Source organism: Electrona antarctica, assembly GCF_951216825.1.
Source record: "Electrona antarctica genome assembly, contig: scaffold_26, whole genome shotgun sequence".
NCBI lineage: Eukaryota > Metazoa > Chordata > Actinopteri > Myctophiformes > Myctophidae > Electrona > Electrona antarctica.
Genome location: NW_027636995.1, coordinates 86129 through 109090, shown reverse-complemented (window position 1 = coordinate 109090; position 22962 = coordinate 86129). Strand labels below are relative to the sequence as shown.

Genomic DNA, 22962 nt, shown 5'->3' with positions numbered 1-22962 from the left:
CGCCAAGTTTCTGATTTCCGCTTGGGCCGAACCTTCTTCCAGCAGAGTGTGTCGGGATTTAACTTCCATACATCATTGACCTGATACTTATTACTGTTGATGTTACCACCAACTATGTGCAGCTCTTCCTTGTAGGCAAAGGCTGAATGACCCGAGCGTCCTTCTGGACGAAGCTTTGCAGAAGGTGTGCTCAACCAGGAGTTGTTCTCTGTGTCAAACACACTGATGTTGTTGTAGTTGTAGTTGTTGTAGGTCATCACTGCACCGCCCCCAAAAACAAACATCTTTGTCCCGATGACAGTGGAAGAGTGAAGTTCTGAAACAGGTGGTGGAGTACCCCTGGTGGTAATTAAAGCCCAGAGCATTGTGGTTGTGTCCAACTTGTTGACGTCATTCAGTGTGAAGTATAAAAACTCCAAAGAGAGACTGCTTTTCTCTCTATAAAGCCCATGAACAAACCTCTAATACTTAGGCAAAGGTATACTCAGGATAAACGCGGAGGCAGACAGATGAATGAAGGTTTCGAAGTCCAGGTTTATTTCAGAGACAAAGTACAGCTCAGATGCATGGCCGGAGCCATGCATGCACCCAGCCTGACGGCAGGACACACTACTACAGATTTAACATTTGAGTGGCGTTTTATACACATTTGAAACAGACAGTCGTTAACACCCAAGAAGGGTGGAGATTTACATACACATTTGGTGTCCCAAACGGTTCCTGAAGGACAATAGAATACTAAATATCTCTCCAACACCTCAGACGGCTTCAAACAGTATAGAACAAAGCATGGTACTCAGGCTGAGTGATTGCTCTGAGTCTAGACCGGCCGTCTCCTAGCTCACTAACCATCACACTAGCACAATGACCAAATGTATCTAGTCTAATTATTGCAAATATAGCATTATGGCCATATGGACTACTATATTGATGAAATGTGGTTCCAAAATATACCACATTCCTCCCTTGCTAAACGTACTACACGTTTATCACAAAATAAAAGGAACCACATTTGGACCTCCTCCCTTGACACTAAGAAAAGATCAAATTAAAAACAACAGATAGGCCTAAGACAAACAAACAATTACATTAGAATTCAAATGGTTACAGAGACAAACGGAATCAAGGTTACATAACTTCTTCAGGCAATCCTCATTACATACTTTACACATAACTAAATTTCGGTTCAGCATCAGTAGAATCTTTTAGTGTTCTATTAAAATCTAATCTGAAATGTTGATTGATTACAAATAAGCGAGATCGGGCGTGTTTATGGCTTGGGACCGCCAGGCCCAACCCTGCTAATCAACACATTAAATATTAGACACCACTATAAAGCGAAAAAACATCCTATACTACACTGCTTAATTTAGGACATGCTATAACATATACGTTTATAATGCTTTAAATAAAACTCTGCTCTACTAAAGGCAGTTCAGGTATAACAATACGTTAACAGGCCAGAGTCTAAGCAATATTCAACTAATATTCTCTACATGTCTCTAGGAAATTACCTCATTGTTCCATAAGTAGGCTACTCATGACTCAACTTATCAAATTATACGACAAAAACATACAATCAACATAATGCCTACTAATTCATGTTGAAAACAATACATCTTTCTCTTCCAATTTGTCTAGTATGCAATTAAAAACACTTTCACAACAATACCTATAACCTCTTTGTCCATCAGTCACCACGCACGGGCAGCAAGGCTGTACAGTTCCTTGACGCACCGCCACGGAGATGTGTCCTTCTTCGGCCCGTGTCGTGTATAATGTGTGATCAGTACATTGCATATTACACGGCCGCTGTTTGACACTGTCCTCTTGTCCATTTCGAAATGAATTCTACACACCTCCTCCTCCCTTCAGTCATGACTCACAACACATGACTGACAAAGCGAATTCACGAGAACCGCGTCGGCCCCCAAAGCAGACCGTAGCCCGCAGAGCAACTGCCTCGCCTCGCCAAGCAGAGCAGAGCCGATGAAGCGGGCCCTCCGCCTCCCTTAGACCGCTGATCGCCGAGCAGATGAAGCCAAGGATCCCCCTCGAATCGCCGCTGAGCATCGCCGCTCCTCCGGTAGGAGATCCGCTGCCCCCCGCCTCGTCGCCGAGTCCAGTCCGCCGATCACCAGAGCTCCGGAGCGCACCGTTTGCGCCGTCGTCGTCCATTCTCGCCGAAGAGAAGATCACCTCTTCTCACCGTAGACTGAACGCCGTTTCGCCGAAAAACAAACAAACCCCCAACCGCCAAAATTAGACTGAAATATCCAAAAAGCCCCGCCGGCTCTCTTCTGCCTGACGCAAAAAATGCATCAAAGACACCGGTTACGTCGCACCAATTGAAGTATAAAAACTCCAAAGAGAGACTGCTTTTCTCTCTATAAAGCCCATGAACAAACCTCTAATACTTAGGCAAAGGTATACTCAGGATAAACGCGGAGGCAGACAGATGAATGAAGGTTTCGAAGTCCAGGTTTATTTCAGAGACAAAGTACAGCTCAGATGCATGGCCGGAGCCATGCATGCACCCAGCCTGACGGCAGGACACACTACTACAGATTTAACATTTGAGTGGCGTTTTATACACATTTGAAACAGACAGTCGTTAACACCCAAGAAGGGTGGAGATTTACATACACATTTGGTGTCCCAAACGGTTCCTGAAGGACAATAGAATACTAAATATCTCTCCAACACCTCAGACGGCTTCAAACAGTATAGAACAAAGCATGGTACTCAGGCTGAGTGATTGCTCTGAGTCTAGACCGGCCGTCTCCTAGCTCACTAACCATCACACTAGCACAATGACCAAATGTATCTAGTCTAATTATTGCAAATATAGCATTATGGCCATATGGACTACTATATTGATGAAATGTGGTTCCAAAATATACCACAAGTGTAATCCAGTCTCGCTATTTCCTCCAAAGACATACATTATGCTCCCCAAGGTACAGGCTGAGTGGCCAGATCTCCCCTCTGGAACAACGCCAGAAATCTTGATCTTTAACCATGTGTGGGTGTCAACGTCAAATGCATAAAGAGCATTGTCCCAGTAGTCCCCTGTGCACCTAACCCAGGAGTCAATGACATACTGTTGTCTTATTCTCTTTTTTTGTCATCCCCAAGACAAATACTAATGGGTCTACACTACCAATTATCTATTACTGGACTGAATGGTAGCAAATGGAAATATATGCAGGTACACAGTAAAGAGTGATAATTTAACTCTGAACACGTGAGAGAGTAAAATCAGTTGTCTGTTGCTCTGTCTTCTGCAATGCAATGAATTTCCAATGGTGGTTTGATGACACAATTAACCTGCAACAAGGTTGTGCCGTCAAATCATGTGACTCCCATTGGAAATGCATTGCGAGCTGTCTCCTTGGTGTGTTCGCTGTGTGTCAGCTGTGTCTTATGAATGGGGCCTAAAGAATACGAGACTGCTCGCCCCTTTACCAACTCGCCCCGGGCGTACAGCCGGCGGAACAGCGCGGCCTGGTATTCCTAAAGTAATCTAAGTAAATGATGCTTAAACGGTAAAACCTAACCTTATTCCTAACCTCAACCTCAGTAAAACGATGCCTACACCTAACCCTATTCCTAAACTTAACCCCAGTAAAACTATGCCTAACCCTAAACTTATTTCTAACCTTATTCTCAGTAAAACAAAATAAAGAATACAAGAACCGCCGCACCGAGCTGTCGGCGTGAGGTCGGCGGAAAAAAGCTGGGGTGATTTGGCAAAGGGGCGAGATGACCTGTTACCGGCCTAAACCAGTGGGTTTCAACCCTTTTCACATCAAGGCCCATTATTTATTTGGCATTTGAGCCACGGACCATGATGACATTTAGCCTCTCAGACGTTCCCAAAACATTTTATTGACTTGTTTAAGATTTTGTCCACAATAAGAGACAACAGGCAAACGTTGATCAAAATAACAATTCTTCTACATTTGTAAATTAAGTAGGTAACTCTTAATGGACCTGTACGCTCTCAAGAGTTAACTTCTATAGGGTCCATTTGGTAACCAACTAGCTATTAGCTGGGGACCACCTGCTGGAGGCAGAGCCCCAAGGACCACTGGTTGAAAACCACTGTACTAAACCATCCGCGTGGTTCTAATACCACATTAGTATTAGTTTGCATGACTTGATGGGGTCAGAACCTGTCTTTTATCGTTAGCAGACCTACGCTGCCATCTAGTGGTGGAAACGACTCATTGCCCGCACATTCATAAAGCCACTTTACTTGTGCCTAACTTCCTTCCCACCATACAACATCTGCAATAAAGGTTGATCTGTTCTTTCTTAATTGGATGAATAAATATTGCTTTCTTTTTATTGCATACACAGATATTTAAGCTTGAGGTCCCTCTCAAACCTTTGTGTGCAGTATATCATTTGACAACCATATAGCCTGCTTGATTTTTATTCACAGTATGTAGAATGGATACATTTCAATGAAGTTACAGGTATATACAAAAACTGCTACAAGGAAAAGCACTACTTGTTTACATCAGGGTCATCCACTTCACACCAAGAGCTTGCAGAACAGCTATTTCTGCAGAATTTTTGCATATTTTCAATTGAATGCTATAACATATATATTTTATAGTATAAATCACCACTGGAGGTAGTTATGGGACAGGTTATTGCTTACAACTGTCCTGCAGCTTATCAATGAGGGTTAAGCTAAGCATTTATGTATAAAGCTGTTTTACAAAATCTCTCCTCAGTCCTGCTTTCTTGAAATTATGGAATTATAGCTGGTTTAAAAAAAAACATGAAAAACCGTGTCACCACCAATCACCGTACAAACTAAACATTGAAATAATTGTATGATGTGTGTTCTGTCCGCTTGATTACGTCAAGTTATTTCCGCTCCGACCGGATCAGAAACCCGGAAATGGTATAGTGTCCGGAACGGTTCTTCTGTAGTGTGTTGTTGTCAGGATTACACACTTGTAACACATCGTCCCTTTGAAGGAAAGCAGAGGGAAGCGAGTTTTTTATTCCTATGATGGGAGGGAATTTGGAGCGCTGTGATTGGTTGTCAGTGGAGTAGGAAGCGCTGGGTCTGTGTTTTGGACCGCACACAAGTGTTTATGCCTACTAGTACTCTATGACTAGTACTAACCCTATCTCTAACTCTAACCTAAACATAACCGCAAGCAGGGGAGCAACGCATCCCTCACCAACCTTAATCCAAAAACTATTAACGTACCCCTCACCAACCTTAATCCAAAAACTATTAAAAAATCCGCGGTAGTAAAAGATGTGGCGGAGCGGTAAAACGAGCGCTCCTAAACCTGAGCCACCCTAGGAATAAAAAACTAGCGTCCGGGGAGACCTCCTCTACAACACCACACCCTCCGCTAAGCAGCAGAGGTGTAAAAAAAAAGATCACACCCGTGTGAACTGAGTGGTGCAAGGTCTTATATAACCTGATCAGCTGTGGTCTGACGTAATGTCAGTGACCATAGTAACCATGCTCATTTTTTTGGGTCCCACGTACAGGTACACACACGTACAGGTACACACATACATAGACACAAACATAGATACAGACAAAGCTGGTTGTTGGAGTGGTTTGCACCACTCAAAAATTGGCACCAGGTCAGATGTAAAAAAACTTCCCATTTCCAGACTACAGTGGACTAAAGTGGACACTGGACAAAAATCTCTGCTATGTTTCGACTAGTGTGACATATGCACGCGTCCGGGGAGACCTCCTCTACAACACCACACCCTCCGCTAAGCAGCAGAGGTGTAAAACAAAAATTGGCACGCCATACAGCGAGGTGAAAGGTCACTGTTTTTTTGGCAAATCTAAGCTAGCAAATATAAGACTAAAGTGGACGCTGGACAAAAGTCCCTGCTATGTATCGACTAGTGTGACATACGCACATGTCCGGGGAGACCTCCTCTACAACACCACACCGTCCGCTAAGCAGCAGAGGTGTAAAACAAGAATTGGCACCAGGGCAGATGTAAAAAAACTTCCCATTTCCAGACTACAGTGGACTAAAGTGGACACTGGACAAAAAACTCTGCTATGTTTCGACTAGTGTGACATATGCACATGTCCGGGGAGACCTCCTCTACAACACCACACCGTCCGCTAAGCAGCAGAGGTGTAAAAAAAAATGGCATGCCATACAGCGAGGTCAGATGTAAAAAAAACTTCCCATTTCCAGACTACAGTGGACTAAAGTGGACACTGGACAAAAATCTCTGCTATGTTTCGACTAGTGTGACATATGCACATGTCCGGGGAGACCTCCTCTACAACACCACACCGTCCGCTAAGCAGCAGAGGTGTAAAACAAAAATTGGCACGCCATACAGCGAGGTGAAAGGTCACTGTTTTTTTGGCAAATCTAAGCTAGCAAATATAAGACTAAAGTGGACGCTGGACAAAAATCCCTGCTATGTATCGACTAGTATGATATACGCACATGTCCGGGGAGACCTCCTCTACAACACCACACCGTCCGCTAAGCAGCAGAGGTGTAAAACAAAAATTGGCACCAGGTCAGATGTAAAAAAACCTCCCATTTCCAGACTACAGTGGACTAAAGTGGACACTGGACAAAAAACTCTGCTATGTTTCGACTAGTGTGACATATGCACATGTCCGGGGAGACCTCCTCTACAACACCACACCGTCCGCTAAGCAGCAGAGGTGTAAAAAAAAATGGCATGCCATACAGCGAGGTCAGATGTAAAAAGAAACTTCCCATTTCCAGACTACAGTGGACTAAAGTGGACACTGGACAAAAATCTCTGCTATGTTTCGACTAGTGTGACATATGCACATGTCCGGGGAGACCTCCTCTACAACACCACACCGTCCGCTAAGCAGCAGAGGTGTAAAACAAAAATTGGCACGCCATACAGCGAGGTGAAAGGTCACTGTTTTTTTGGCAAATCTAAGCTAGCAAATATAAGACTAAAGTGGACGCTGGACAAAAATCCCTGCTATGTATCGACTAGTATGATATACGCACATGTCCGGGGAGACCTCCTCTACAACACCACACCGTCCGCTAAGCAGCAGAGGTGTAAAACAAAAATTGGCACCAGGTCAGATGTAAAAAAACCTCCCATTTCCAGACTACAGTGGACTAAAGTGGACACTGGACAAAAATCTCTGCTATGTTTCGACTAGTGTGACATATGCACATGTCCGGGGAGACCTCCTCTACAACACCACACCGTCCGCTAAGCAGCAGAGGTGTAAAACAAAAATTGGCACGCCATACAGCGAGGTGAAAGGTCTACCTAAACTATAAAAGTTAAATATAGTAAATCCATAAATCTGAAGATCGGATAAAGCCAGGTTCAAAATGATTGTTTCATTTTGTTGACATATTAGAGACAAAGAAAATTACAGAAGGGATTTTAGATATCTACTCCACAAATCAGAAAATAGTGTCAACAGGCATAAAAAACCCAATTTTCGGGTTGTGTGACATAGAACCCCTGCTATAGGACACACATTATGTTTCTGTGTAAAAATAAGTAATAAGTAATGTTTCTGTGTAAAGATAAGTAATTAAAAAGTTATCTAAATGGATAAATGCTATTCACTGGAGAGCATGGACTTTATAAAGTGGACGCTGGACAAAAATCCCTGCTATGTTTCGACTAGTGTGACATACGCACGCGTCCGGGGAGACTATGTTTCGACTAGTGTGACATACGCACGCGTCCGCGTCCGATCTACAAGCTCAACATGTTTTGTTGAGTTTTTGAGTGGTGCAAACCACTCCAACAACTGGCTTTGTACCCGTGTACCCGTGTACCCGTGTTTGTTCGTACCAAAAAAACGAGCATGGTTGCTATGGTTAGCAACCAAAAAAACGAGCATGGTTGCTATGACGTAACTATAACAATAAATGTGTAGTTGCACCACTCAGTTCACACGGGTGTGATTTTATTTTTTACACCTCTGACCTCTGACCTGGTGCTAATTTTTGTTTTACACACTAGTCGAAACATAGCAGGGATTTTTGTCCAGCGTCCACTTTAGTCCACTGTAGTCTGGAAATGGGAATTCTTTTGACCTCTGACCTGGTGCCAATATTTGTATTACACCTCTGCTGCTTAGCGGACGGTGTGGTGTTGTAGAGGAGGTCTCCCCGGATGCGTGCGTATGTCACACTAGTCGAAACATAGTAGGGGTTTTTGTCCAGCGTCCACTTTAGTCCACTGTAGTCTGGAAATGGGAATTATTTTGACCTCTGACCTGGTGCCAATTTTTGTTTTACACCTCTGCTGCTCAGCGGAAGGTGTAGTGTTGTAGAGGAGGTCTCCCCGGACGCATGCGTATGTCACACTAGTCGAAACATAGCAGGGACTTTTGTCCAGCGTCCACTTTAGTCCACTGTAGTCTGGAAATGGGAGTGATTTTGACCTCTGACCTGGTGCCAATTTTTGTTTTACACCTCTGCTGCTTAGCGGACGGTGTGGTGTTGTAGAGGAGGTCTCCCCGGACGCGTGCGTATGTCACACTAGTCGAAACATAGCAGGGATTTTTGTCCAGCGTCCACTTTAGTCCACTGTAGTCTGGAAATGGGAATTCTTTTGACCTCTGACCTGGTGCCAATATTTGTTTTACACCTCTGCTGCTTAGCGGACGGTGTGGTGTTGTAGAGGAGGTCTCCCCGGACGCGTGTGTATGTCACACTAGTCGAAACATAGCAGGGATTTTTGTCCAACAATTTACTGTATGTGTGTGCATCTGTGTTAATACAGCATTATTCAAACACATGCAAAACATGCAAAAACTATAAACGTCAATCAGTGCAAAGATCACTCAAAAGTACAAAATGGTACTATAAGTGCAACGTACCTATAAGTGCATACATTACTCAAATGTATAAAAAGGTAAGACGTGCAATGTACCAAGTGCAAACGTTACTCAAAAGTATAGGTACAACATGCAATGTACCTATAAGTGCACACATCACTCAAATGTATAAAAAGGTACAACATGCAGTAAGTACCTATAGTGCAAAACATCACTGCAAACATAAAGTGCAAACATTGCACACACACACACACACACACACACACACACACACACACACACACACACACACACACACACACACACACACACACACACACGCATAAATTGATCAAAAGTTAGATGTACGTATATAAAGCAAACCCAGCTCAGTCCAAACATTTCAAACGTTTGTTTTTTAGATGATCACAGTAAGCACAAAGACTAAAAAGGTAAAATACAGCACAATAAAATACTATTGGATTAAATCACAACCCAAGGACTTGGGGACGTGTCATTTGGGGTCCCTCGCATCCTCCATTGGCGGCGAAGTTCTCCTACAACATAGACAAAACAGAGCCTTTTAGTGCAGTGCAGTACTTAAACTATGTACTCAGAGCAATACATTTTTTCCTGTCAGCTCATACAATACACAATCTCGCTTTTCAGGCTCTGTTTGGTAAGTGTTGAGACTCACATCAAACAGAACAGCTTTGGAAAACAAACAAGTGTAGAGACCACAGCTATTGTTATCAGTTTGTGTTATGAAATGAGGGCAACTGTCATAACACTCATATCTAAATGTGATAGCCATACCCCTACCATGCATTGCAAAGTACTGTAAGGCTAAGTATTTTTGCAGTGGACAAAATACATTAACCAGGTCTTGTTCATACTTATGGACTGAATCCATTAGAACAACATCTAAGATTATGACATCTCCCTGAACGCGTGCATATGTCACAACAGTTGCCTCGCGGAGCCGTCTTTTGTCCAGTGTCCACTTTATAAAGTCCATGCACTCCAGTGAATAGCATTTATCCATTTAGATAACCTTTTTACGTTATTTAATTACTTATTTTTACACAGAAACATAATGTGTGTCTTATAGCATCATATAGCATCATTTAAATGCTTCATTTGTAGTTTTAATGTGCAAATTAATCTTTTTTTCAATACTTAGAGGGTACTCTTATTTTGAAGAGATCGTCCACCGGAAGTCTTATATTTGCTCCCTTAGATTTGCCAAAAAAACAGTGCCCTGCCAAAAAAACAAGATTTGCCAAAAAAAACTGTGCCGAACTCTTGGGTGTAGTTTTTATATTTCCACGGTGAAGTTGTTGAACAGAGACGTGTCGTCGTGTCTCGTGGTGAAAATGTCTCATAAAGGATCCTAACACCGCAGGTTAGTAAACACATGTTTATGTTTTTATTTCACAGTTTGTAGAAAGGCTACATTTCAAACTACAGGTCAATATAACTGTTACTGAACTAACGTTGAGGACCAAAACGTTACCGAGTCATTCCCACTGCTGTGCGAGAGGTGCAACTTTTATACCGAAAATAAACTAAAGTACTCCTGCTAATCAATGAAAACACAGCCGGTTTAGTGTTGGTGAAAGTCTATTCTCCAGGCTGGGAAGCGTCTCAGCTCCACAGCTTCTCTCTAAAATGCACTATTTTTGTCATGAAATAAAAATGCATCCAAAGTGGATCGGCGCAATATGGGACAAAATGCATTTTATTTTATTATTTTGTTTACTTTATTGAGTCAATCACATGTACAATTCCTTGCAACATGAATACATTTTCTTTCCACATTTGTTTCTCTACATGTTTCATGTTTGACAAAATGCATTTTAGAGAGAAGCTGGGGACCTGAGACGCTTCCCAGCCTGGAGATTAGAATCTGAGCAGGCTTTGTTTCGGTGAGTACTGTAGGACTGGCTACCTGGTTGTGTTTATTTTCGGGACATTCTAAACCCCCCACGACAGTGGGACAGTTTGCTAGAGGGGAGAGGAGGGAGGAGGTCCCCACAGGGAGGCAGTGAGAGAGGAGGAGGAGGAGGTCCCCACAGGGAGGCAGTGAGAGAGGAGGGAGGAGGTCCCCACAGGGAGGCAGTGAGAGAGGAGGAGGGAGGAGGTCCCCACAGGGAGGCAGTGAGAGAGGAGGGAGGAGGTCCCCATAGGGAGGCAGTGAGAGAGGGGGAGGGAGGAGGTCCCCACAGGGAGGCAGTGAGAGAGGAGAGGAGGGAGGAGGTCCCCACAGGGAGGCAGTGAGAGAGGAGGAGGAGGGAGGAGGTCCCCACAGGGAGGCAGTGAGAGAGGAGAGGAGGGAGGAGGTCCCCACAGGGAGGCAGTGAGAGAGGAGAGGAGGGAGGAGGTCCCCACAGGACGGCAGGGAGAGGAGCGAGGAGGTCCCCACAGGGCGGCAGGGAGAGAGGAGAGGAGAGGAGCGGCAATTTTAGGCATGTGTGCAACATGACAACTGTTTTAAAGTGTTGCACGGTAACAACTAAACTCTCTGTAATGTTTATGTTGTATTATTACTAAAAAACTATCTAAAACTAGAAAAAGTGCCCCTCGGGGCACAGGTCTCCACCAGGGCAGGTCAGGTTGTGGCCTCCTGGTGGTGCTATAATAGGCCAATGTGAAAAGGGTGCCATTTCTTCATACGCCTTTGATGGCAATTGGATGATTTGAGGCATTTTGTTCCAAAAATGTGTTTTGCAAAAATCAACCTGTTGGTGGCGCTATAACAGGCCAATGTGAAAAGGGTGGGATATATTCCTCAGCCTAGTAAGAAAATGTGTGAAAGATTTCACGTAAATTGCATGCTGCGTTGATGATTTGAGGCTTTTGTTCAAAACGGGGCAATCTTGCAAACTGTGAAAGCCAATTATAGCCAATTAGGATGGAATATGAAATATCGGACAGATCCGACTTGAGCACATGACCATAGAGATACTGTGTAACGATTTGTGAGATTTTTGGACAGAATCTGGAGGAGTAATATAAAAAAATGTGTTTTACAAAAGTCGGCCTCCTGGTGGCGCTATAAAAGGCAGATGCGGAAAATGCAGGTCAAAGGTTTATCCTTGGCCTCTAGGGAGTGTGCATGGAACGTTTCACGCAGATCGGTGCAGTTTTAGGTAAAAAATGTGAAAAGCTGCCTCATGGTGGCGCTATAACAGGCCGTTCTGTAAAATGTGGGGCAGAGGTTCATCGTTGGCATCCAGGGAGTGTGTGTGCAAAGTTTGGCATCGACCAGGTTAACGGTGCCGGAGATTAGCTGTTCACAGACGGACGGACGGACACACACACGGACGGAGTGCAAAACATACTCTCTCCCCATGCCTTCGGCCTGGTGGAGACAATAAAGGGATTTAAGATCATTAAGCTGTTGCCTGAGTGACTCAGGCAACAGCCCAGCTTTAATGAGAGCCGGACTTACTGTTGGGCTAGGGTGGGCTGCAGCCCGGGGCCCCCCGACTAGCCCCCCCCCCCCCCCCCCCCATCTTAAATTATAAGATTGTAAAGTATTGAAATCCAATTCAAGTGAAATGTATGTATAGTTATTGTATTTAGTTGTATTATGGTTAAACCATTGAGAGCTTCTGCCTGCCTGCCTGCCTGCCTGCCTGCCTGCCTGCCTGCCTGCCTGCCTGCCTGCCTGCCTGCCTGCCTGCCTGCCTGCCTGCCTCTCTTTTTAGGGGCCTGGGTACCCCAAAATTAAAACAAAATAGCCCAATTTTTTTTCAAGGGGGGCCCTCAAATTTGCTCCAGCCCGGGGGCCCTCAGCAAGGTAAATCCGACTCTGAGTCCAATGCATTTCTGCCTAATTCTGGTCCAGGACTTGTTCCTAAATGTAGAAGAGGCGCCATTGGACTGAAGCCCCATGAAGTGAGTTGTAAGAACTCTGTCTTATTACTTACTTATTGTCTTATTTGTTTTATACTGGCTAACGCTCTGGATCAGGGCTACACATTTCCGTGTGCCGATCCAGTTGGATGCATTTTCATTTAATGACAAAAATAGTGCAAAAAGTTGGACCCCTCGTGTAGCAGATTGGCTGAGAGCCTCTGACTGATGCGGTGTTGATTTCGTCGACTAAAACTAAGACGACATTTTTTCGTCGACTACCTTTTTTCACTGCTGCTTTTTGCTCTTTGCTATTGCTTTTTATTGTTGATTTTATGCTCTTTGTTATTGTTTTTCATTGTCTTAATTAAGTGTTTTTGCTAGCTTTCTTGCTACTCTACGTTTGTGTTTTTATCTCCTATTGCCCTGTTAAGCACTTTGCGGGGGGGGGGGTGGACTTTATTACGGGGTAGCTCTGGTCGGCAATGGCCCAGAGCTATTTACGAGGGCCAGTTTCGAATGGCAGCCGACCCTTTGAGAGCCGTTTTGAAGGAGTCAAGGGATTCACATGTCTTAATGGCTGTTACATGGGTATCTTGGTGGTGTAGTGTTGACATTTACAGTAGGTAGTATTTAGACGGGTACATGGGTATCTTGGTGGTGTAGTGTTGACATTTACAGTAGGTAGTATTTAGACAGGTACATGGGTATCTTGGTGGTGTAGTGTTGACATTTACAGTAGGTAGTATTTAGACAGGTACATGGGTATCTTGGTGGTGTAGTGTTGACATTTAGGTAGTATTTAGACAGGTACATGGGTATCTTGGTGGTGTAGTGTTGACATTTACAGTAGGTAGTATTTAGACAGGTACATGGGTATCTTGGTGGTGTAGTGTTGACATTTAGGTAGTATTTAGACGGGTACATGGGTATCTTGGTGGTGTAGTGTTGACATTTAGGTAGTATTTAGACGGGTACATGTGTATCTTGGTGGTGTAGTGGATCTTAGTTGTAGAGCAGACCCGTAGCATTTCCTCCTCTATTTAAGGCAAGATGTCTTGTGAATAACCACTATAATAACCGTGCAGCGTAATAATGTTTGTCATGAAATACGTTTTCCTTTTCTGTTTTCCTTCCAGACATCCTCCTTCGTGTTGCACAGGCCTTGACGTTCTCGTTGTTGATGAAAACCATCGATCTGATCTGAGATGGAGAGACAACTTTGTGTCACTGGTTCATTTGTCTTATTGGTACAACTAGCCTTTCACTCACACATGTACCTATACATCACACACACCTGGAATGAACCTACCAAATGCACCTATACATCACACACACCTGGAATGTACCTACCAAATGCACCTATACATCACACACACCTGGAATGAACCTACCACATTTATCATTAATTAATGAAAACCATTGATAGCTTTTTGAAAAGGCACTAAGCAACATCTTAACCCATTCAGGACGCGAAACCCTTTTGGGGATTTTAGCATCATGTTATACTTTAGCTATCGAAAAATAGCAGGAGCTTGTAGATCTGCTATTTTTGAAAAATAGTGGTGCAAATCTTTGAATATACTGTATGTTCTATCACAGAGGACGTTTTTAACTCATATCTTTGCTTCTGGGCGGTACCACATATTTTGAGATGGGGGTCGGCAGCCAAATACATATAATTTTCTAGGTCCTTGACATGAAAATGAAATAATTCGCGATAGTGGTGGATATTGCTTGCAATCTCACGATATGTCAATTAGGCCTATACGTATTATACGTATATAATAATGTCCATGTTACACAAATACAATAAAACACTTTCAGGCCCACATAGATCTTTAAATTAGAATAAATGTCTAAACATCCTAACCAGGGGTCTGGGAGCATTTCAACTTGCAAGGGGGGCTTTGATGACGTTAAACAGAGGTACGTTTGTCAACACTGATCACCCAGATAATTCATATTGGATAACTAATGATGATGTCATTGTTTCAACAGGTGTTTCTGATGTTGGATAACTAATGATGATGTCATTGTTTCAACAGGTGTTTCTGATGTTGGATAACTAATGATGATGTCATTGTTTCAGCAGGTGTTTCTGGGTCATGTTGGACCTGCTGTCACTTGTTCCAGTGGAGAGTATCCAGTATCACCTGATGGGAGATGCTGCCACCTGTGTGATGCTGGTACGGAATTTAATTAGCATGTTTTGCATTAATTAGTAGGCTATATTATTATTATTATTATTATTTTCTTTTCTTACATTTTTATCCCACGATTTTGTAACCCATTTTTCACCCCTGTGTCAATTATCTAATGTGATCCTGGGCTCTACACACACCCTCCGCCAACCTAGTCCCCATATATGGGGGACATACACTACACTACAACACTAAAACATTCCAGGTGACTAAAACGAAATGAAAACTATTCAGCACTAAAATCAAAAATCAACACTGCATGGATTATCAATGCAGTGCTTAAAAATAATATAGCCTGGTCTCTAAACTGCCTCCCCCTGGCCAGCCGGGTCGCCTGATGGAGGGGAAAGGAACTGGTTGGAATGGCAACGGACTTGAACTCATGCTTCCTTCATGCCTGAGTGTCCAAGTTGCTCCTTTACACCTGACAGGGGGGAGTTTCCCCGGTTGGACGTAGCGCGTGGAAGGAACATGTTATTCCAACCAGTTCCTTTCCCCTCCATCAGGCGACCCGGCTGGCCAGGGGGAGGCAGTTTAGAGACCAGGCTATATTATTTTTAAGCACTGCATTGATAAACCATGCAGTGTTGATTTTTGATTTTAGTGCTGAATAGTTTTCATTTCGTTTTAGTCACCTGGAATGTTTTAGTGTTGTAGTGTAGTGTATCATAAGATTTTAGTAGACTAAATCCTCAGTTGATTTAGTCGACTAATATGTATTTTGGTGGGCCTTGATGCCAAAGATAACCAACACACCAACATAGAATCTACAGCTTGGTAGACTACAGATTAGGGCATTCACTTCTAGTCATTTTTACTAGTTGCCTAGTTTACTAGTCGAATAGTCGACTAGTTGTTAAACCACCTTTTATGTTTAAAAAAACAACAAAAAAAAAACTTTTTTTTTCTTTTTGGTTTTTTTTGGGAAATAATATTTGTACATTTAAAAACTGTGTACATTGGTGACTATAACTATAATCTACCTGATATTGAGGCCTACAAAAAAATGTTTTCTTATCAACTAGTCGACTAGTACCAGCAAGGTCGACTAGTGGATTTACTAGTCGACTAGTAAACTAGTCGACTAGTTGCTTAATGCCCTACTACAGATAACCAACACACCAACATAGAATCTACAGCTTGGTAGACTGCAGATAAACAAACACACCAACATATAATCTACAGCTTGGTAGACTGCAGATAAACAAACACACCAACATAGAATCTACAGCTTGGTAGACTGCAGATAACCAACACACCAACATAGAATCTACAGCTTGGTAGACTGCAGATAACCAACACACCAACATAGAATCTACAGCTTGGTAGACTGCAGATAACCAACACACCAACATAGAATCTACAGCTTGGTAGACTGCAGATAACCAACACACCAACATAGAATCTACAGCTTGGTAGACTGCAGATAACCAACACACCAACATAGAATCTACAGCTTGGTAGACTACAGATAACCAACACACCAACAGTCAATGCTAAATGTATGTTTATCAACAACAGATAATCATCGCCTACTGCCATTGGTTAATATCAGTTTTATTTGCCGATACCAACACTGACCGATGACAGCAAATATCGACCGATACCGATTAAGTGGCCGATACTTCGGTGCATCACTAACGTTCATTAATTGTATTTTTAGCTCCTACTTATATATGCGTTTTATTTTAACAGCATGAATGTCAATGTGATTCTGTGTCCCAACAGGATTCTATGTTTCTAATCATTGCAAAGAGAACCATACTGTCTCATCCTGCATACACTGCCCTGACGGAACCTACATGGATCAGCCCACATTCATGACCAGGTGTCCTACGTGTGACACCTGTTCTGGTACATTATTATATCATTAATGACCTTCTGTCCTCCGTGTGACACCTGTTCTGGTACATTATTATATCATTAATGACCTTCTGTCCTCCGTGTGACACCTGTTCTGGTACATTATTATATCATTAATGACCTTCTGTCCTACGTGTGACACCTGTTCTGGTACATTATTATATCATTAATGACCTTCTGTCCTCCGTGTGACACCTGTTCTGGTACATTATTATATCATTAATGACCTTCTGTCCTCCGTGTGACACCTGTTCTGGTACATTATTATATCATTAATGACCTTCTGTCCTCCGTGTGACACCTGTTCTGGTACATTATTATATCATTAATGACCTTCTGTCCTACGTGTGACACCTGTTCTGGTACATTATTATATCATTAATGACCTTCTGTCCTCCGTGTGACACCTGTTCTGGTACATTATTATATCATTAATGACCTTCTGTCCTCCGTGTGACACCTGTTCTGGTACATTATTATATCATTAATGACCTTCTGTCCTCCGTGTGACACCTGTTCTGGTACATTATTATATCATTAATGACCTTCTGTCCTCTGTGTGACACCTGTTCTGGTACATTATTATATAATTAAAGGACGGACAAACTGTCTTATATACTAACACCAGTTCTGCAGGTGCATTATCTGTGAATATTATAATTACTTATTAGTACACAATGGGCAGATATGACCGACTTCTATTAAAACTGTACTTACTGCAGCTAGCTGGTAAATTGTCCTTTAAACTCAACTCCATGTAATCCACAGGTCCTGGTCGGAGAGACCAGAGTCCATGTACAACCATGTCTAATGCAGTGTGTGAACCATCAGACGGATTCTACTGTGTAGACCAAAGAAACGATGGATGTTTGAAGGCAGAGACACACAGCAGCTGCCCTCCTGGTCAACATGTTGTTAAAAAGGGTTAGTCTACTTCTTTTAAAATGATAGGACACAGTCCTGGTCAACATGTTGATAAAAAGGGTTAGTATACTTGGTTTAAAATGATAGGACACAGTCCTGGTCAACATGTTGATAAAAAGGGTTAGTATACTTGGTTTAAAATAATTGGACACAGTCCTGGTCAATATGTTGTTCAGAGAGGTTAGTGTAATTCTTTTAAAATGATAGCCCAGCCAAGACACACAGGATTAAAGAAATGATTTATCATGACACAGGAAAAATGAATGCAGAAATGAACCGTCTTAACAAGACTAAAGGCCTATTCATAGTCTGGATTTTCGGTGGTGAGGTGACCACCGCTCCGGTGGTGAGGTGACCACCGGAGCTGAAATAACGTTGAGCGGTGGTGAGTAAAAACAGAGAGAAGGGCTGGAGCGGTGGCGGTGGTTTGCTCTTCACCGCGGCTCGTGACGTCATATTGTAGTTCGGTGGTCACCTAACCACTGAAAATCCAGACTATGTATGAGCCTTAAAGGTGCATTCACACTGGATGCAATGAAAATACTCACGTCAGACACTTGTTTAGCTAGATGTTACCGGTGTATATACTGTATCCACACACACGCGCACATCATTTCAGTGAGTTTCTTATTACAATAATTACGTGACGATATGCACAGGGCATTAAAAACAAGTTAAAAACGTTCGCTCGGAAAGAATATATACGGTATTCGAAGATTTGCGCCACATTTTCACGATTAAAAAAAAATAGCAGATCTACAAGCTCGTAGCTTGTAGATCTATGAGCTTGTAGATCTGCTATTTTTCAATAGCTAAAACTATAACATAAATGCTTAGAACACAAAAAGGGGTTCCTGCCCAGAATGGAAGGACCACTGGTGGTCCCCGGACCACTGGTTGAGAACCACTGGCCTAGAATACTGTATTTACTGGAAATAAAAATTATGTTCTCTTTCTGTCATGTGACTGTTTTTGTATTTTTCCTACAGGAACGTCATCTGAAGATACAAAGTGTGCAGCCGATGCATTTACAACTTCTCAACCACAGACAGAGTGAGTGTCATTTAGAGAGGAGCAGAGTCCAGCCTTCATCAAATAAAATCCTGGACCATCATGCAAATTCAAAGGATCCCTGGCTAATAAGACAAATATGCCTTTAAATATTATACTTGCCCATATTTAAAATGTTTGTATTAGCACGTGCATTCCATAATTCCATAGGGCACAGGGCATAGGGCACACATGAACATCTGACATCATCAACTTGTGACAGGAGCAGTCCCTATTGAGTGAAAGAGTCTCTCTTTATGAAAGAAATAAAATATTGAAGGTGTTTTTATTTTATTTTTTTAGTAATTTTTTACATTAATAATAATGTTTTAACACATATTTGTCTCATTAGCCAGGGATCCTTTTAAGATGAACATGAACCAATTAAAATGTCTTTTCTCTGTCATTCCAGCTCTGATCATCCAAAAGAAACAATCCCCGGTGGTGTTGTTCGAGTGGTGGTCGCTGTTGTTGTTAGTGTCGGCGTTGTTGTTGGTGTTGGTGTTGGAGGTGCTGCTGCTGAAGCTTTTGGTGTTTATGACGGTGTCGCCAGGGTTGGTGGTGCTGTGGGTCGGTTTTTGATTGGTGCTGTTGGTGGTTGGACTCGTTATTTGGTTGGACGTGCCGGTGGTTTGGTTGATCCTGTTGATGGTGGTTGGACTCGTTATTTGGTTAAATGTGCTGGTGTTTTGGTTGGTGGTGGTGGTGGTGGAGCTGTCACTGCTGCTCTAAGTGCTGTTTTGGGTTTTTTTTCCGATGGTGAGATTTTTCTTGGTTTTGTTATTGGTGTGATTGGTGTTGTTGGTGGTGGTGTTGGTGTTGGTGGTGGTGCAGGTCTTGTGTTTGGTGTTGGCCTTCCTGGTGTTGGTGTTGCTGGTTGTTTTGTAGCTGGTATTGGTGTCGGTTTTGTTGGTATTGGTGTCGTTATTGCATGTCTTGGTGGTGATTATTATGTTACTGATAATCCTACATTTGTTGTTGGTGTTGCTGCTGTCGGTGTTGCTGGTGGAGTTGTTGGTGGTGTTTACACTCTTGTTTTTGGTGTTGTCTTTTGTGGGGTTTTTTGGCTTGTTTGTTTCATTGTTCTTCTTCTTGTCGGCGTTTGGTTTGATGACGCTTGGAAAATTATAGCAATTTCATCATATGCTGTTTTCGGTGGTTATATGGTTGGTGTTGGTGCTGGTCTTGTTGCTGGTCCTGATGTTAATGCTGGTCTTGTTGCTGGTCCTGATGTTATTACTAGTCTTGTTGTTGGTGGGGTTCTTTGGGTCGGTATTGTTGTCGGGCTGGTGATTCTGCTGTGGATTAAAAAAAAACACCTAGACAGTTGGTGTGAGAGAATATATGGTAAGTTTACATTCACAAAACATGACTGTTTATATATTCTATACAACTGTAATGTTTCCACTGGATAATCTGATGGTTCTCATTGTTATTCTACAGCAAGAAGAAACGCTCCAGAACAGGTTTGTTTGTTTGTTCCCCCTTAAGTTGTGCATCATATTTAGCAATTTTAAGAATAAAAATATGGGTTTAATTACTTTTCCATTCCATATCGCTACATTTGGTCTATGGATAAATGTGTGTATTCTCTGTGTTCATGTCAAGGCGTGGGTTTGTCCATAATGTGTTAAATCACTGTGTTTACTTATTTTCTGTATAGGCCTATCCATATTAATACATATTAACTTTAAAAAGCCTGCAGTGTGAAGTCTCACACATATTTAATGTATTTGCTAAACTGTTACTGTATCGATTTCAAACTATTGAATCATATCGTATCGCCATAATGAACCAATATCGTTCATGTATCGTATCGTCAACCATGTATCGTGATACGTATCGTATCTCTGTTAAAATGTATCGTTACACCCCTAGTTAACACCATTAAGACCTGGAACACATCTGTGTCTCCTTATCTTTTAACCACTTTAACCATTATTTTAAACTTTATCTGTCGATACATAAACCTTCTCTCTGTCACAGCCCTTTCTACTATGGCAGAACCTACACTTACACCTAGGGCTGTATTTTGCGTGTCTTAAGTACCAGGTCTTATTACTTAACTTAAGACCTGGAGGCGTGGTCAATGCTCTTTGGCCACTCAGAATAGCCAAATGGCATTGATCACGCCTACAGGTCTTAAGTTAAGTAATAAGACCTGGTACTTAAGACACGCAAAATACAGCCCCTAGGGCCCTATTATGCATGTCTTAAGTACCAGGTCTTATGACTTAACTTAAGACCTGGAGGCGTGATCAATGCCATTTGGCTATTCTGAGTGGCCAAACAGCATTGACCACGCCTCCAGGTCTTAAGTTAAGTCATAAGACCTGGTACTTAAGACACGCATAATAGGGCCCCTAGTGTCTACAACGCCATGTCATAACCATGTTTATTGAAATTATAGCTGTAATTAGCATAATGCTCTTTCTCCACCATAGGTTCCAAGTGATGAAGACGACGAATCCACTGAATGAGATGAAGATGGTGAAGGCATTTCAGATTATGAAGATGATGATTAGGCTACTACTAGGGCAATTCTAGAGCAACGGTTCCCAAACCTTTCAGGCCGTGACCTCCCAAAATAATCATATTTGAACTGGGGACCTCCCCACCCTCACAAGCTCTTGGAATTGTAGGCATTACATCTTACATCTTGTGAAAATACTAGTCAAACTACAGTGCGAGACGTTGTGAGCTTGGTAGATTGGCTATTTTCACCCATTTCTTATGGAATATTTGACAGTTTGGCCAATTTGGAGTTATACAAAAGATCTTAAAGGTCATTCAATTGTAACTTTAGAAATGTGCGGATAGCCTGCATACTATATGTTGGTTTGTTTTCTGTTGAGTGACCCTGTGTATACATCAGTCTCACTGCTAACAGTCTGTACATATCTGTAGATATATGAAGACAGAGAAGCCCTCAGGCTAACTTCAAGTACGCTCAAAATGAGCCTAAGCCTTTTATTACAATTTAGCCTCAGTTGTTTTGAGTTGCCGTTTTTTTTATTATCTGACTGATAATGCGGGAGGTGTTAAGTTACCTGTATGTGTTTACATGATTGTCATCCGAGTATACAGTATATATTTGTAAGTATAGTTCTCTTTTTTTTGTTATTTTTGTTTATTTTGCTGTACAATATGTATATATTGATGATGCAGAAAACCAAATAAACATATGTTCTAAAAAAAAAAGAATGTAGCCTAATGTGTCTAGGGCATAATGTAACAAATTAAAATAAGGGCCATGCAGTAGACTATAAGGATTTATTTTGGACCCACATGGGTCTTGGTCAGGGCAGGGTTAGAAGGATTATAGGCCTACAATAAATAACCCCCCCCCCCCCCCCCCCCCCACACTCCTGCATGAAAGACGGTGGTCATAAATCATTCATCATTTCAACATGGGCTACAGCACAGAGACACTGTAGCAGAGTTTCTGAGAGGTCTGGATGGTTCATGATATCGTACAAGATCAGACATGTATTTTGGCCCTAAAAGTAAAACCATTCAAAGCTTTATAGGCCTACGGTATTTTGAAAGAAATTATTTGACACACATGAGGGAGACCGTATGGGTTAATTGGAGTGATATGCTCCACTTCCTTGGCATTACGTTTTAAATATTGGTCTGACTGAGACTGATTACACCAGTTTGACTTAAGTGTGAATGTAAAGAAGAAAATAGAACATGATTTACACTTTGTTGTACACACCATCCGATGACCTGAACATGGGTGTAGAAAGTATCACATTCATAAAATATTAACATTTTATGTGATGGTATTTATGAAACCTTCCGTGGTTCTAATACCATATGGACCAGAGGTTTGTAGGATGATGGGAGTCAGAATAACCTGTTATCTTATTATCTTTAGCAGACCTACGCTGCCATCTAGTGGTGGAAAGGACTTATTTCCCTCACATTCATAAAGCTACTTGTGTCTTTATGTATTCACATACACACAGATACAACATCTAAAATAAAGATTTATATTATTTTCTTGTCAGTTAATGAGCATGTATTTCTACACAAAGGGAAAATACCAACATATGCTGATTCAGCATTCCATGACAAATGCATACCGGTTTGGTATGAAGGTAAAGTAGGCATATATAGGCTCAATGAGAATAAGTGCAGAGATACTTAGTTCATAAAGACAAGAGGTCATAGGTCATAAAGACAGGTTATAGAAGTGGACAAACAGGGTCTCAAGTAGATTAAGAGTGACACTGAAATATGTCTGCT

General features: G+C 42.1%; 1 protein-coding gene across 4 annotated transcripts; it reads left to right on the top strand.

The window, feature by feature from the left end:
* The first annotated feature begins 10072 nt into the window (after nt 1-10072).
* On the top strand, nt 10073-21884 carry LOC306919545 (uncharacterized protein). Of its 4 annotated transcripts, none has more exons than XM_079532310.1 (10): nt 10074-10211; nt 10670-10734; nt 13807-13917; nt 14763-14856; nt 16600-16725; nt 17503-17658; nt 18648-18711; nt 19121-20055; nt 20152-20174; nt 21153-21884. In XM_079532310.1, exons 3-10 carry the CDS (start codon nt 13876-13878, stop codon nt 21186-21188), a joined length of 1476 nt encoding a protein of 491 aa, XP_079388436.1. In that variant the 5' UTR covers nt 10074-10211; nt 10670-10734; nt 13807-13875; the 3' UTR covers nt 21189-21884. The 4 variants fall into 4 exon arrangements, with proteins under 4 accessions (XP_079388435.1, XP_079388433.1, XP_079388436.1 ...); XM_079532308.1 differs by having other exon boundaries at nt 14760-14856; XM_079532309.1 differs by lacking the exon at nt 10670-10734 and having other exon boundaries at nt 10073-10211.
* The last annotated feature ends 1078 nt before the right edge of the window (nt 21885-22962 follow it).

Excerpts from the sequence above, each read along its gene's own strand:
- LOC306919545 (XM_079532307.1), top strand. The coding sequence starts at position 13,876 with ATGGAGAGACAACTTTGTGTCACTGGTTCATTTGTCTTATTG. Across the intron at positions 17,659-18,647 it reads TCAACATGTTGTTAAAAAGG|GAACGTCATCTGAAGATACA; the intron begins GTTAGTCTACTT and ends TTTTTCCTACAG. Across the intron at positions 18,712-19,120 it reads ACTTCTCAACCACAGACAGA|CTCTGATCATCCAAAAGAAA; the intron begins GTGAGTGTCATT and ends CTGTCATTCCAG.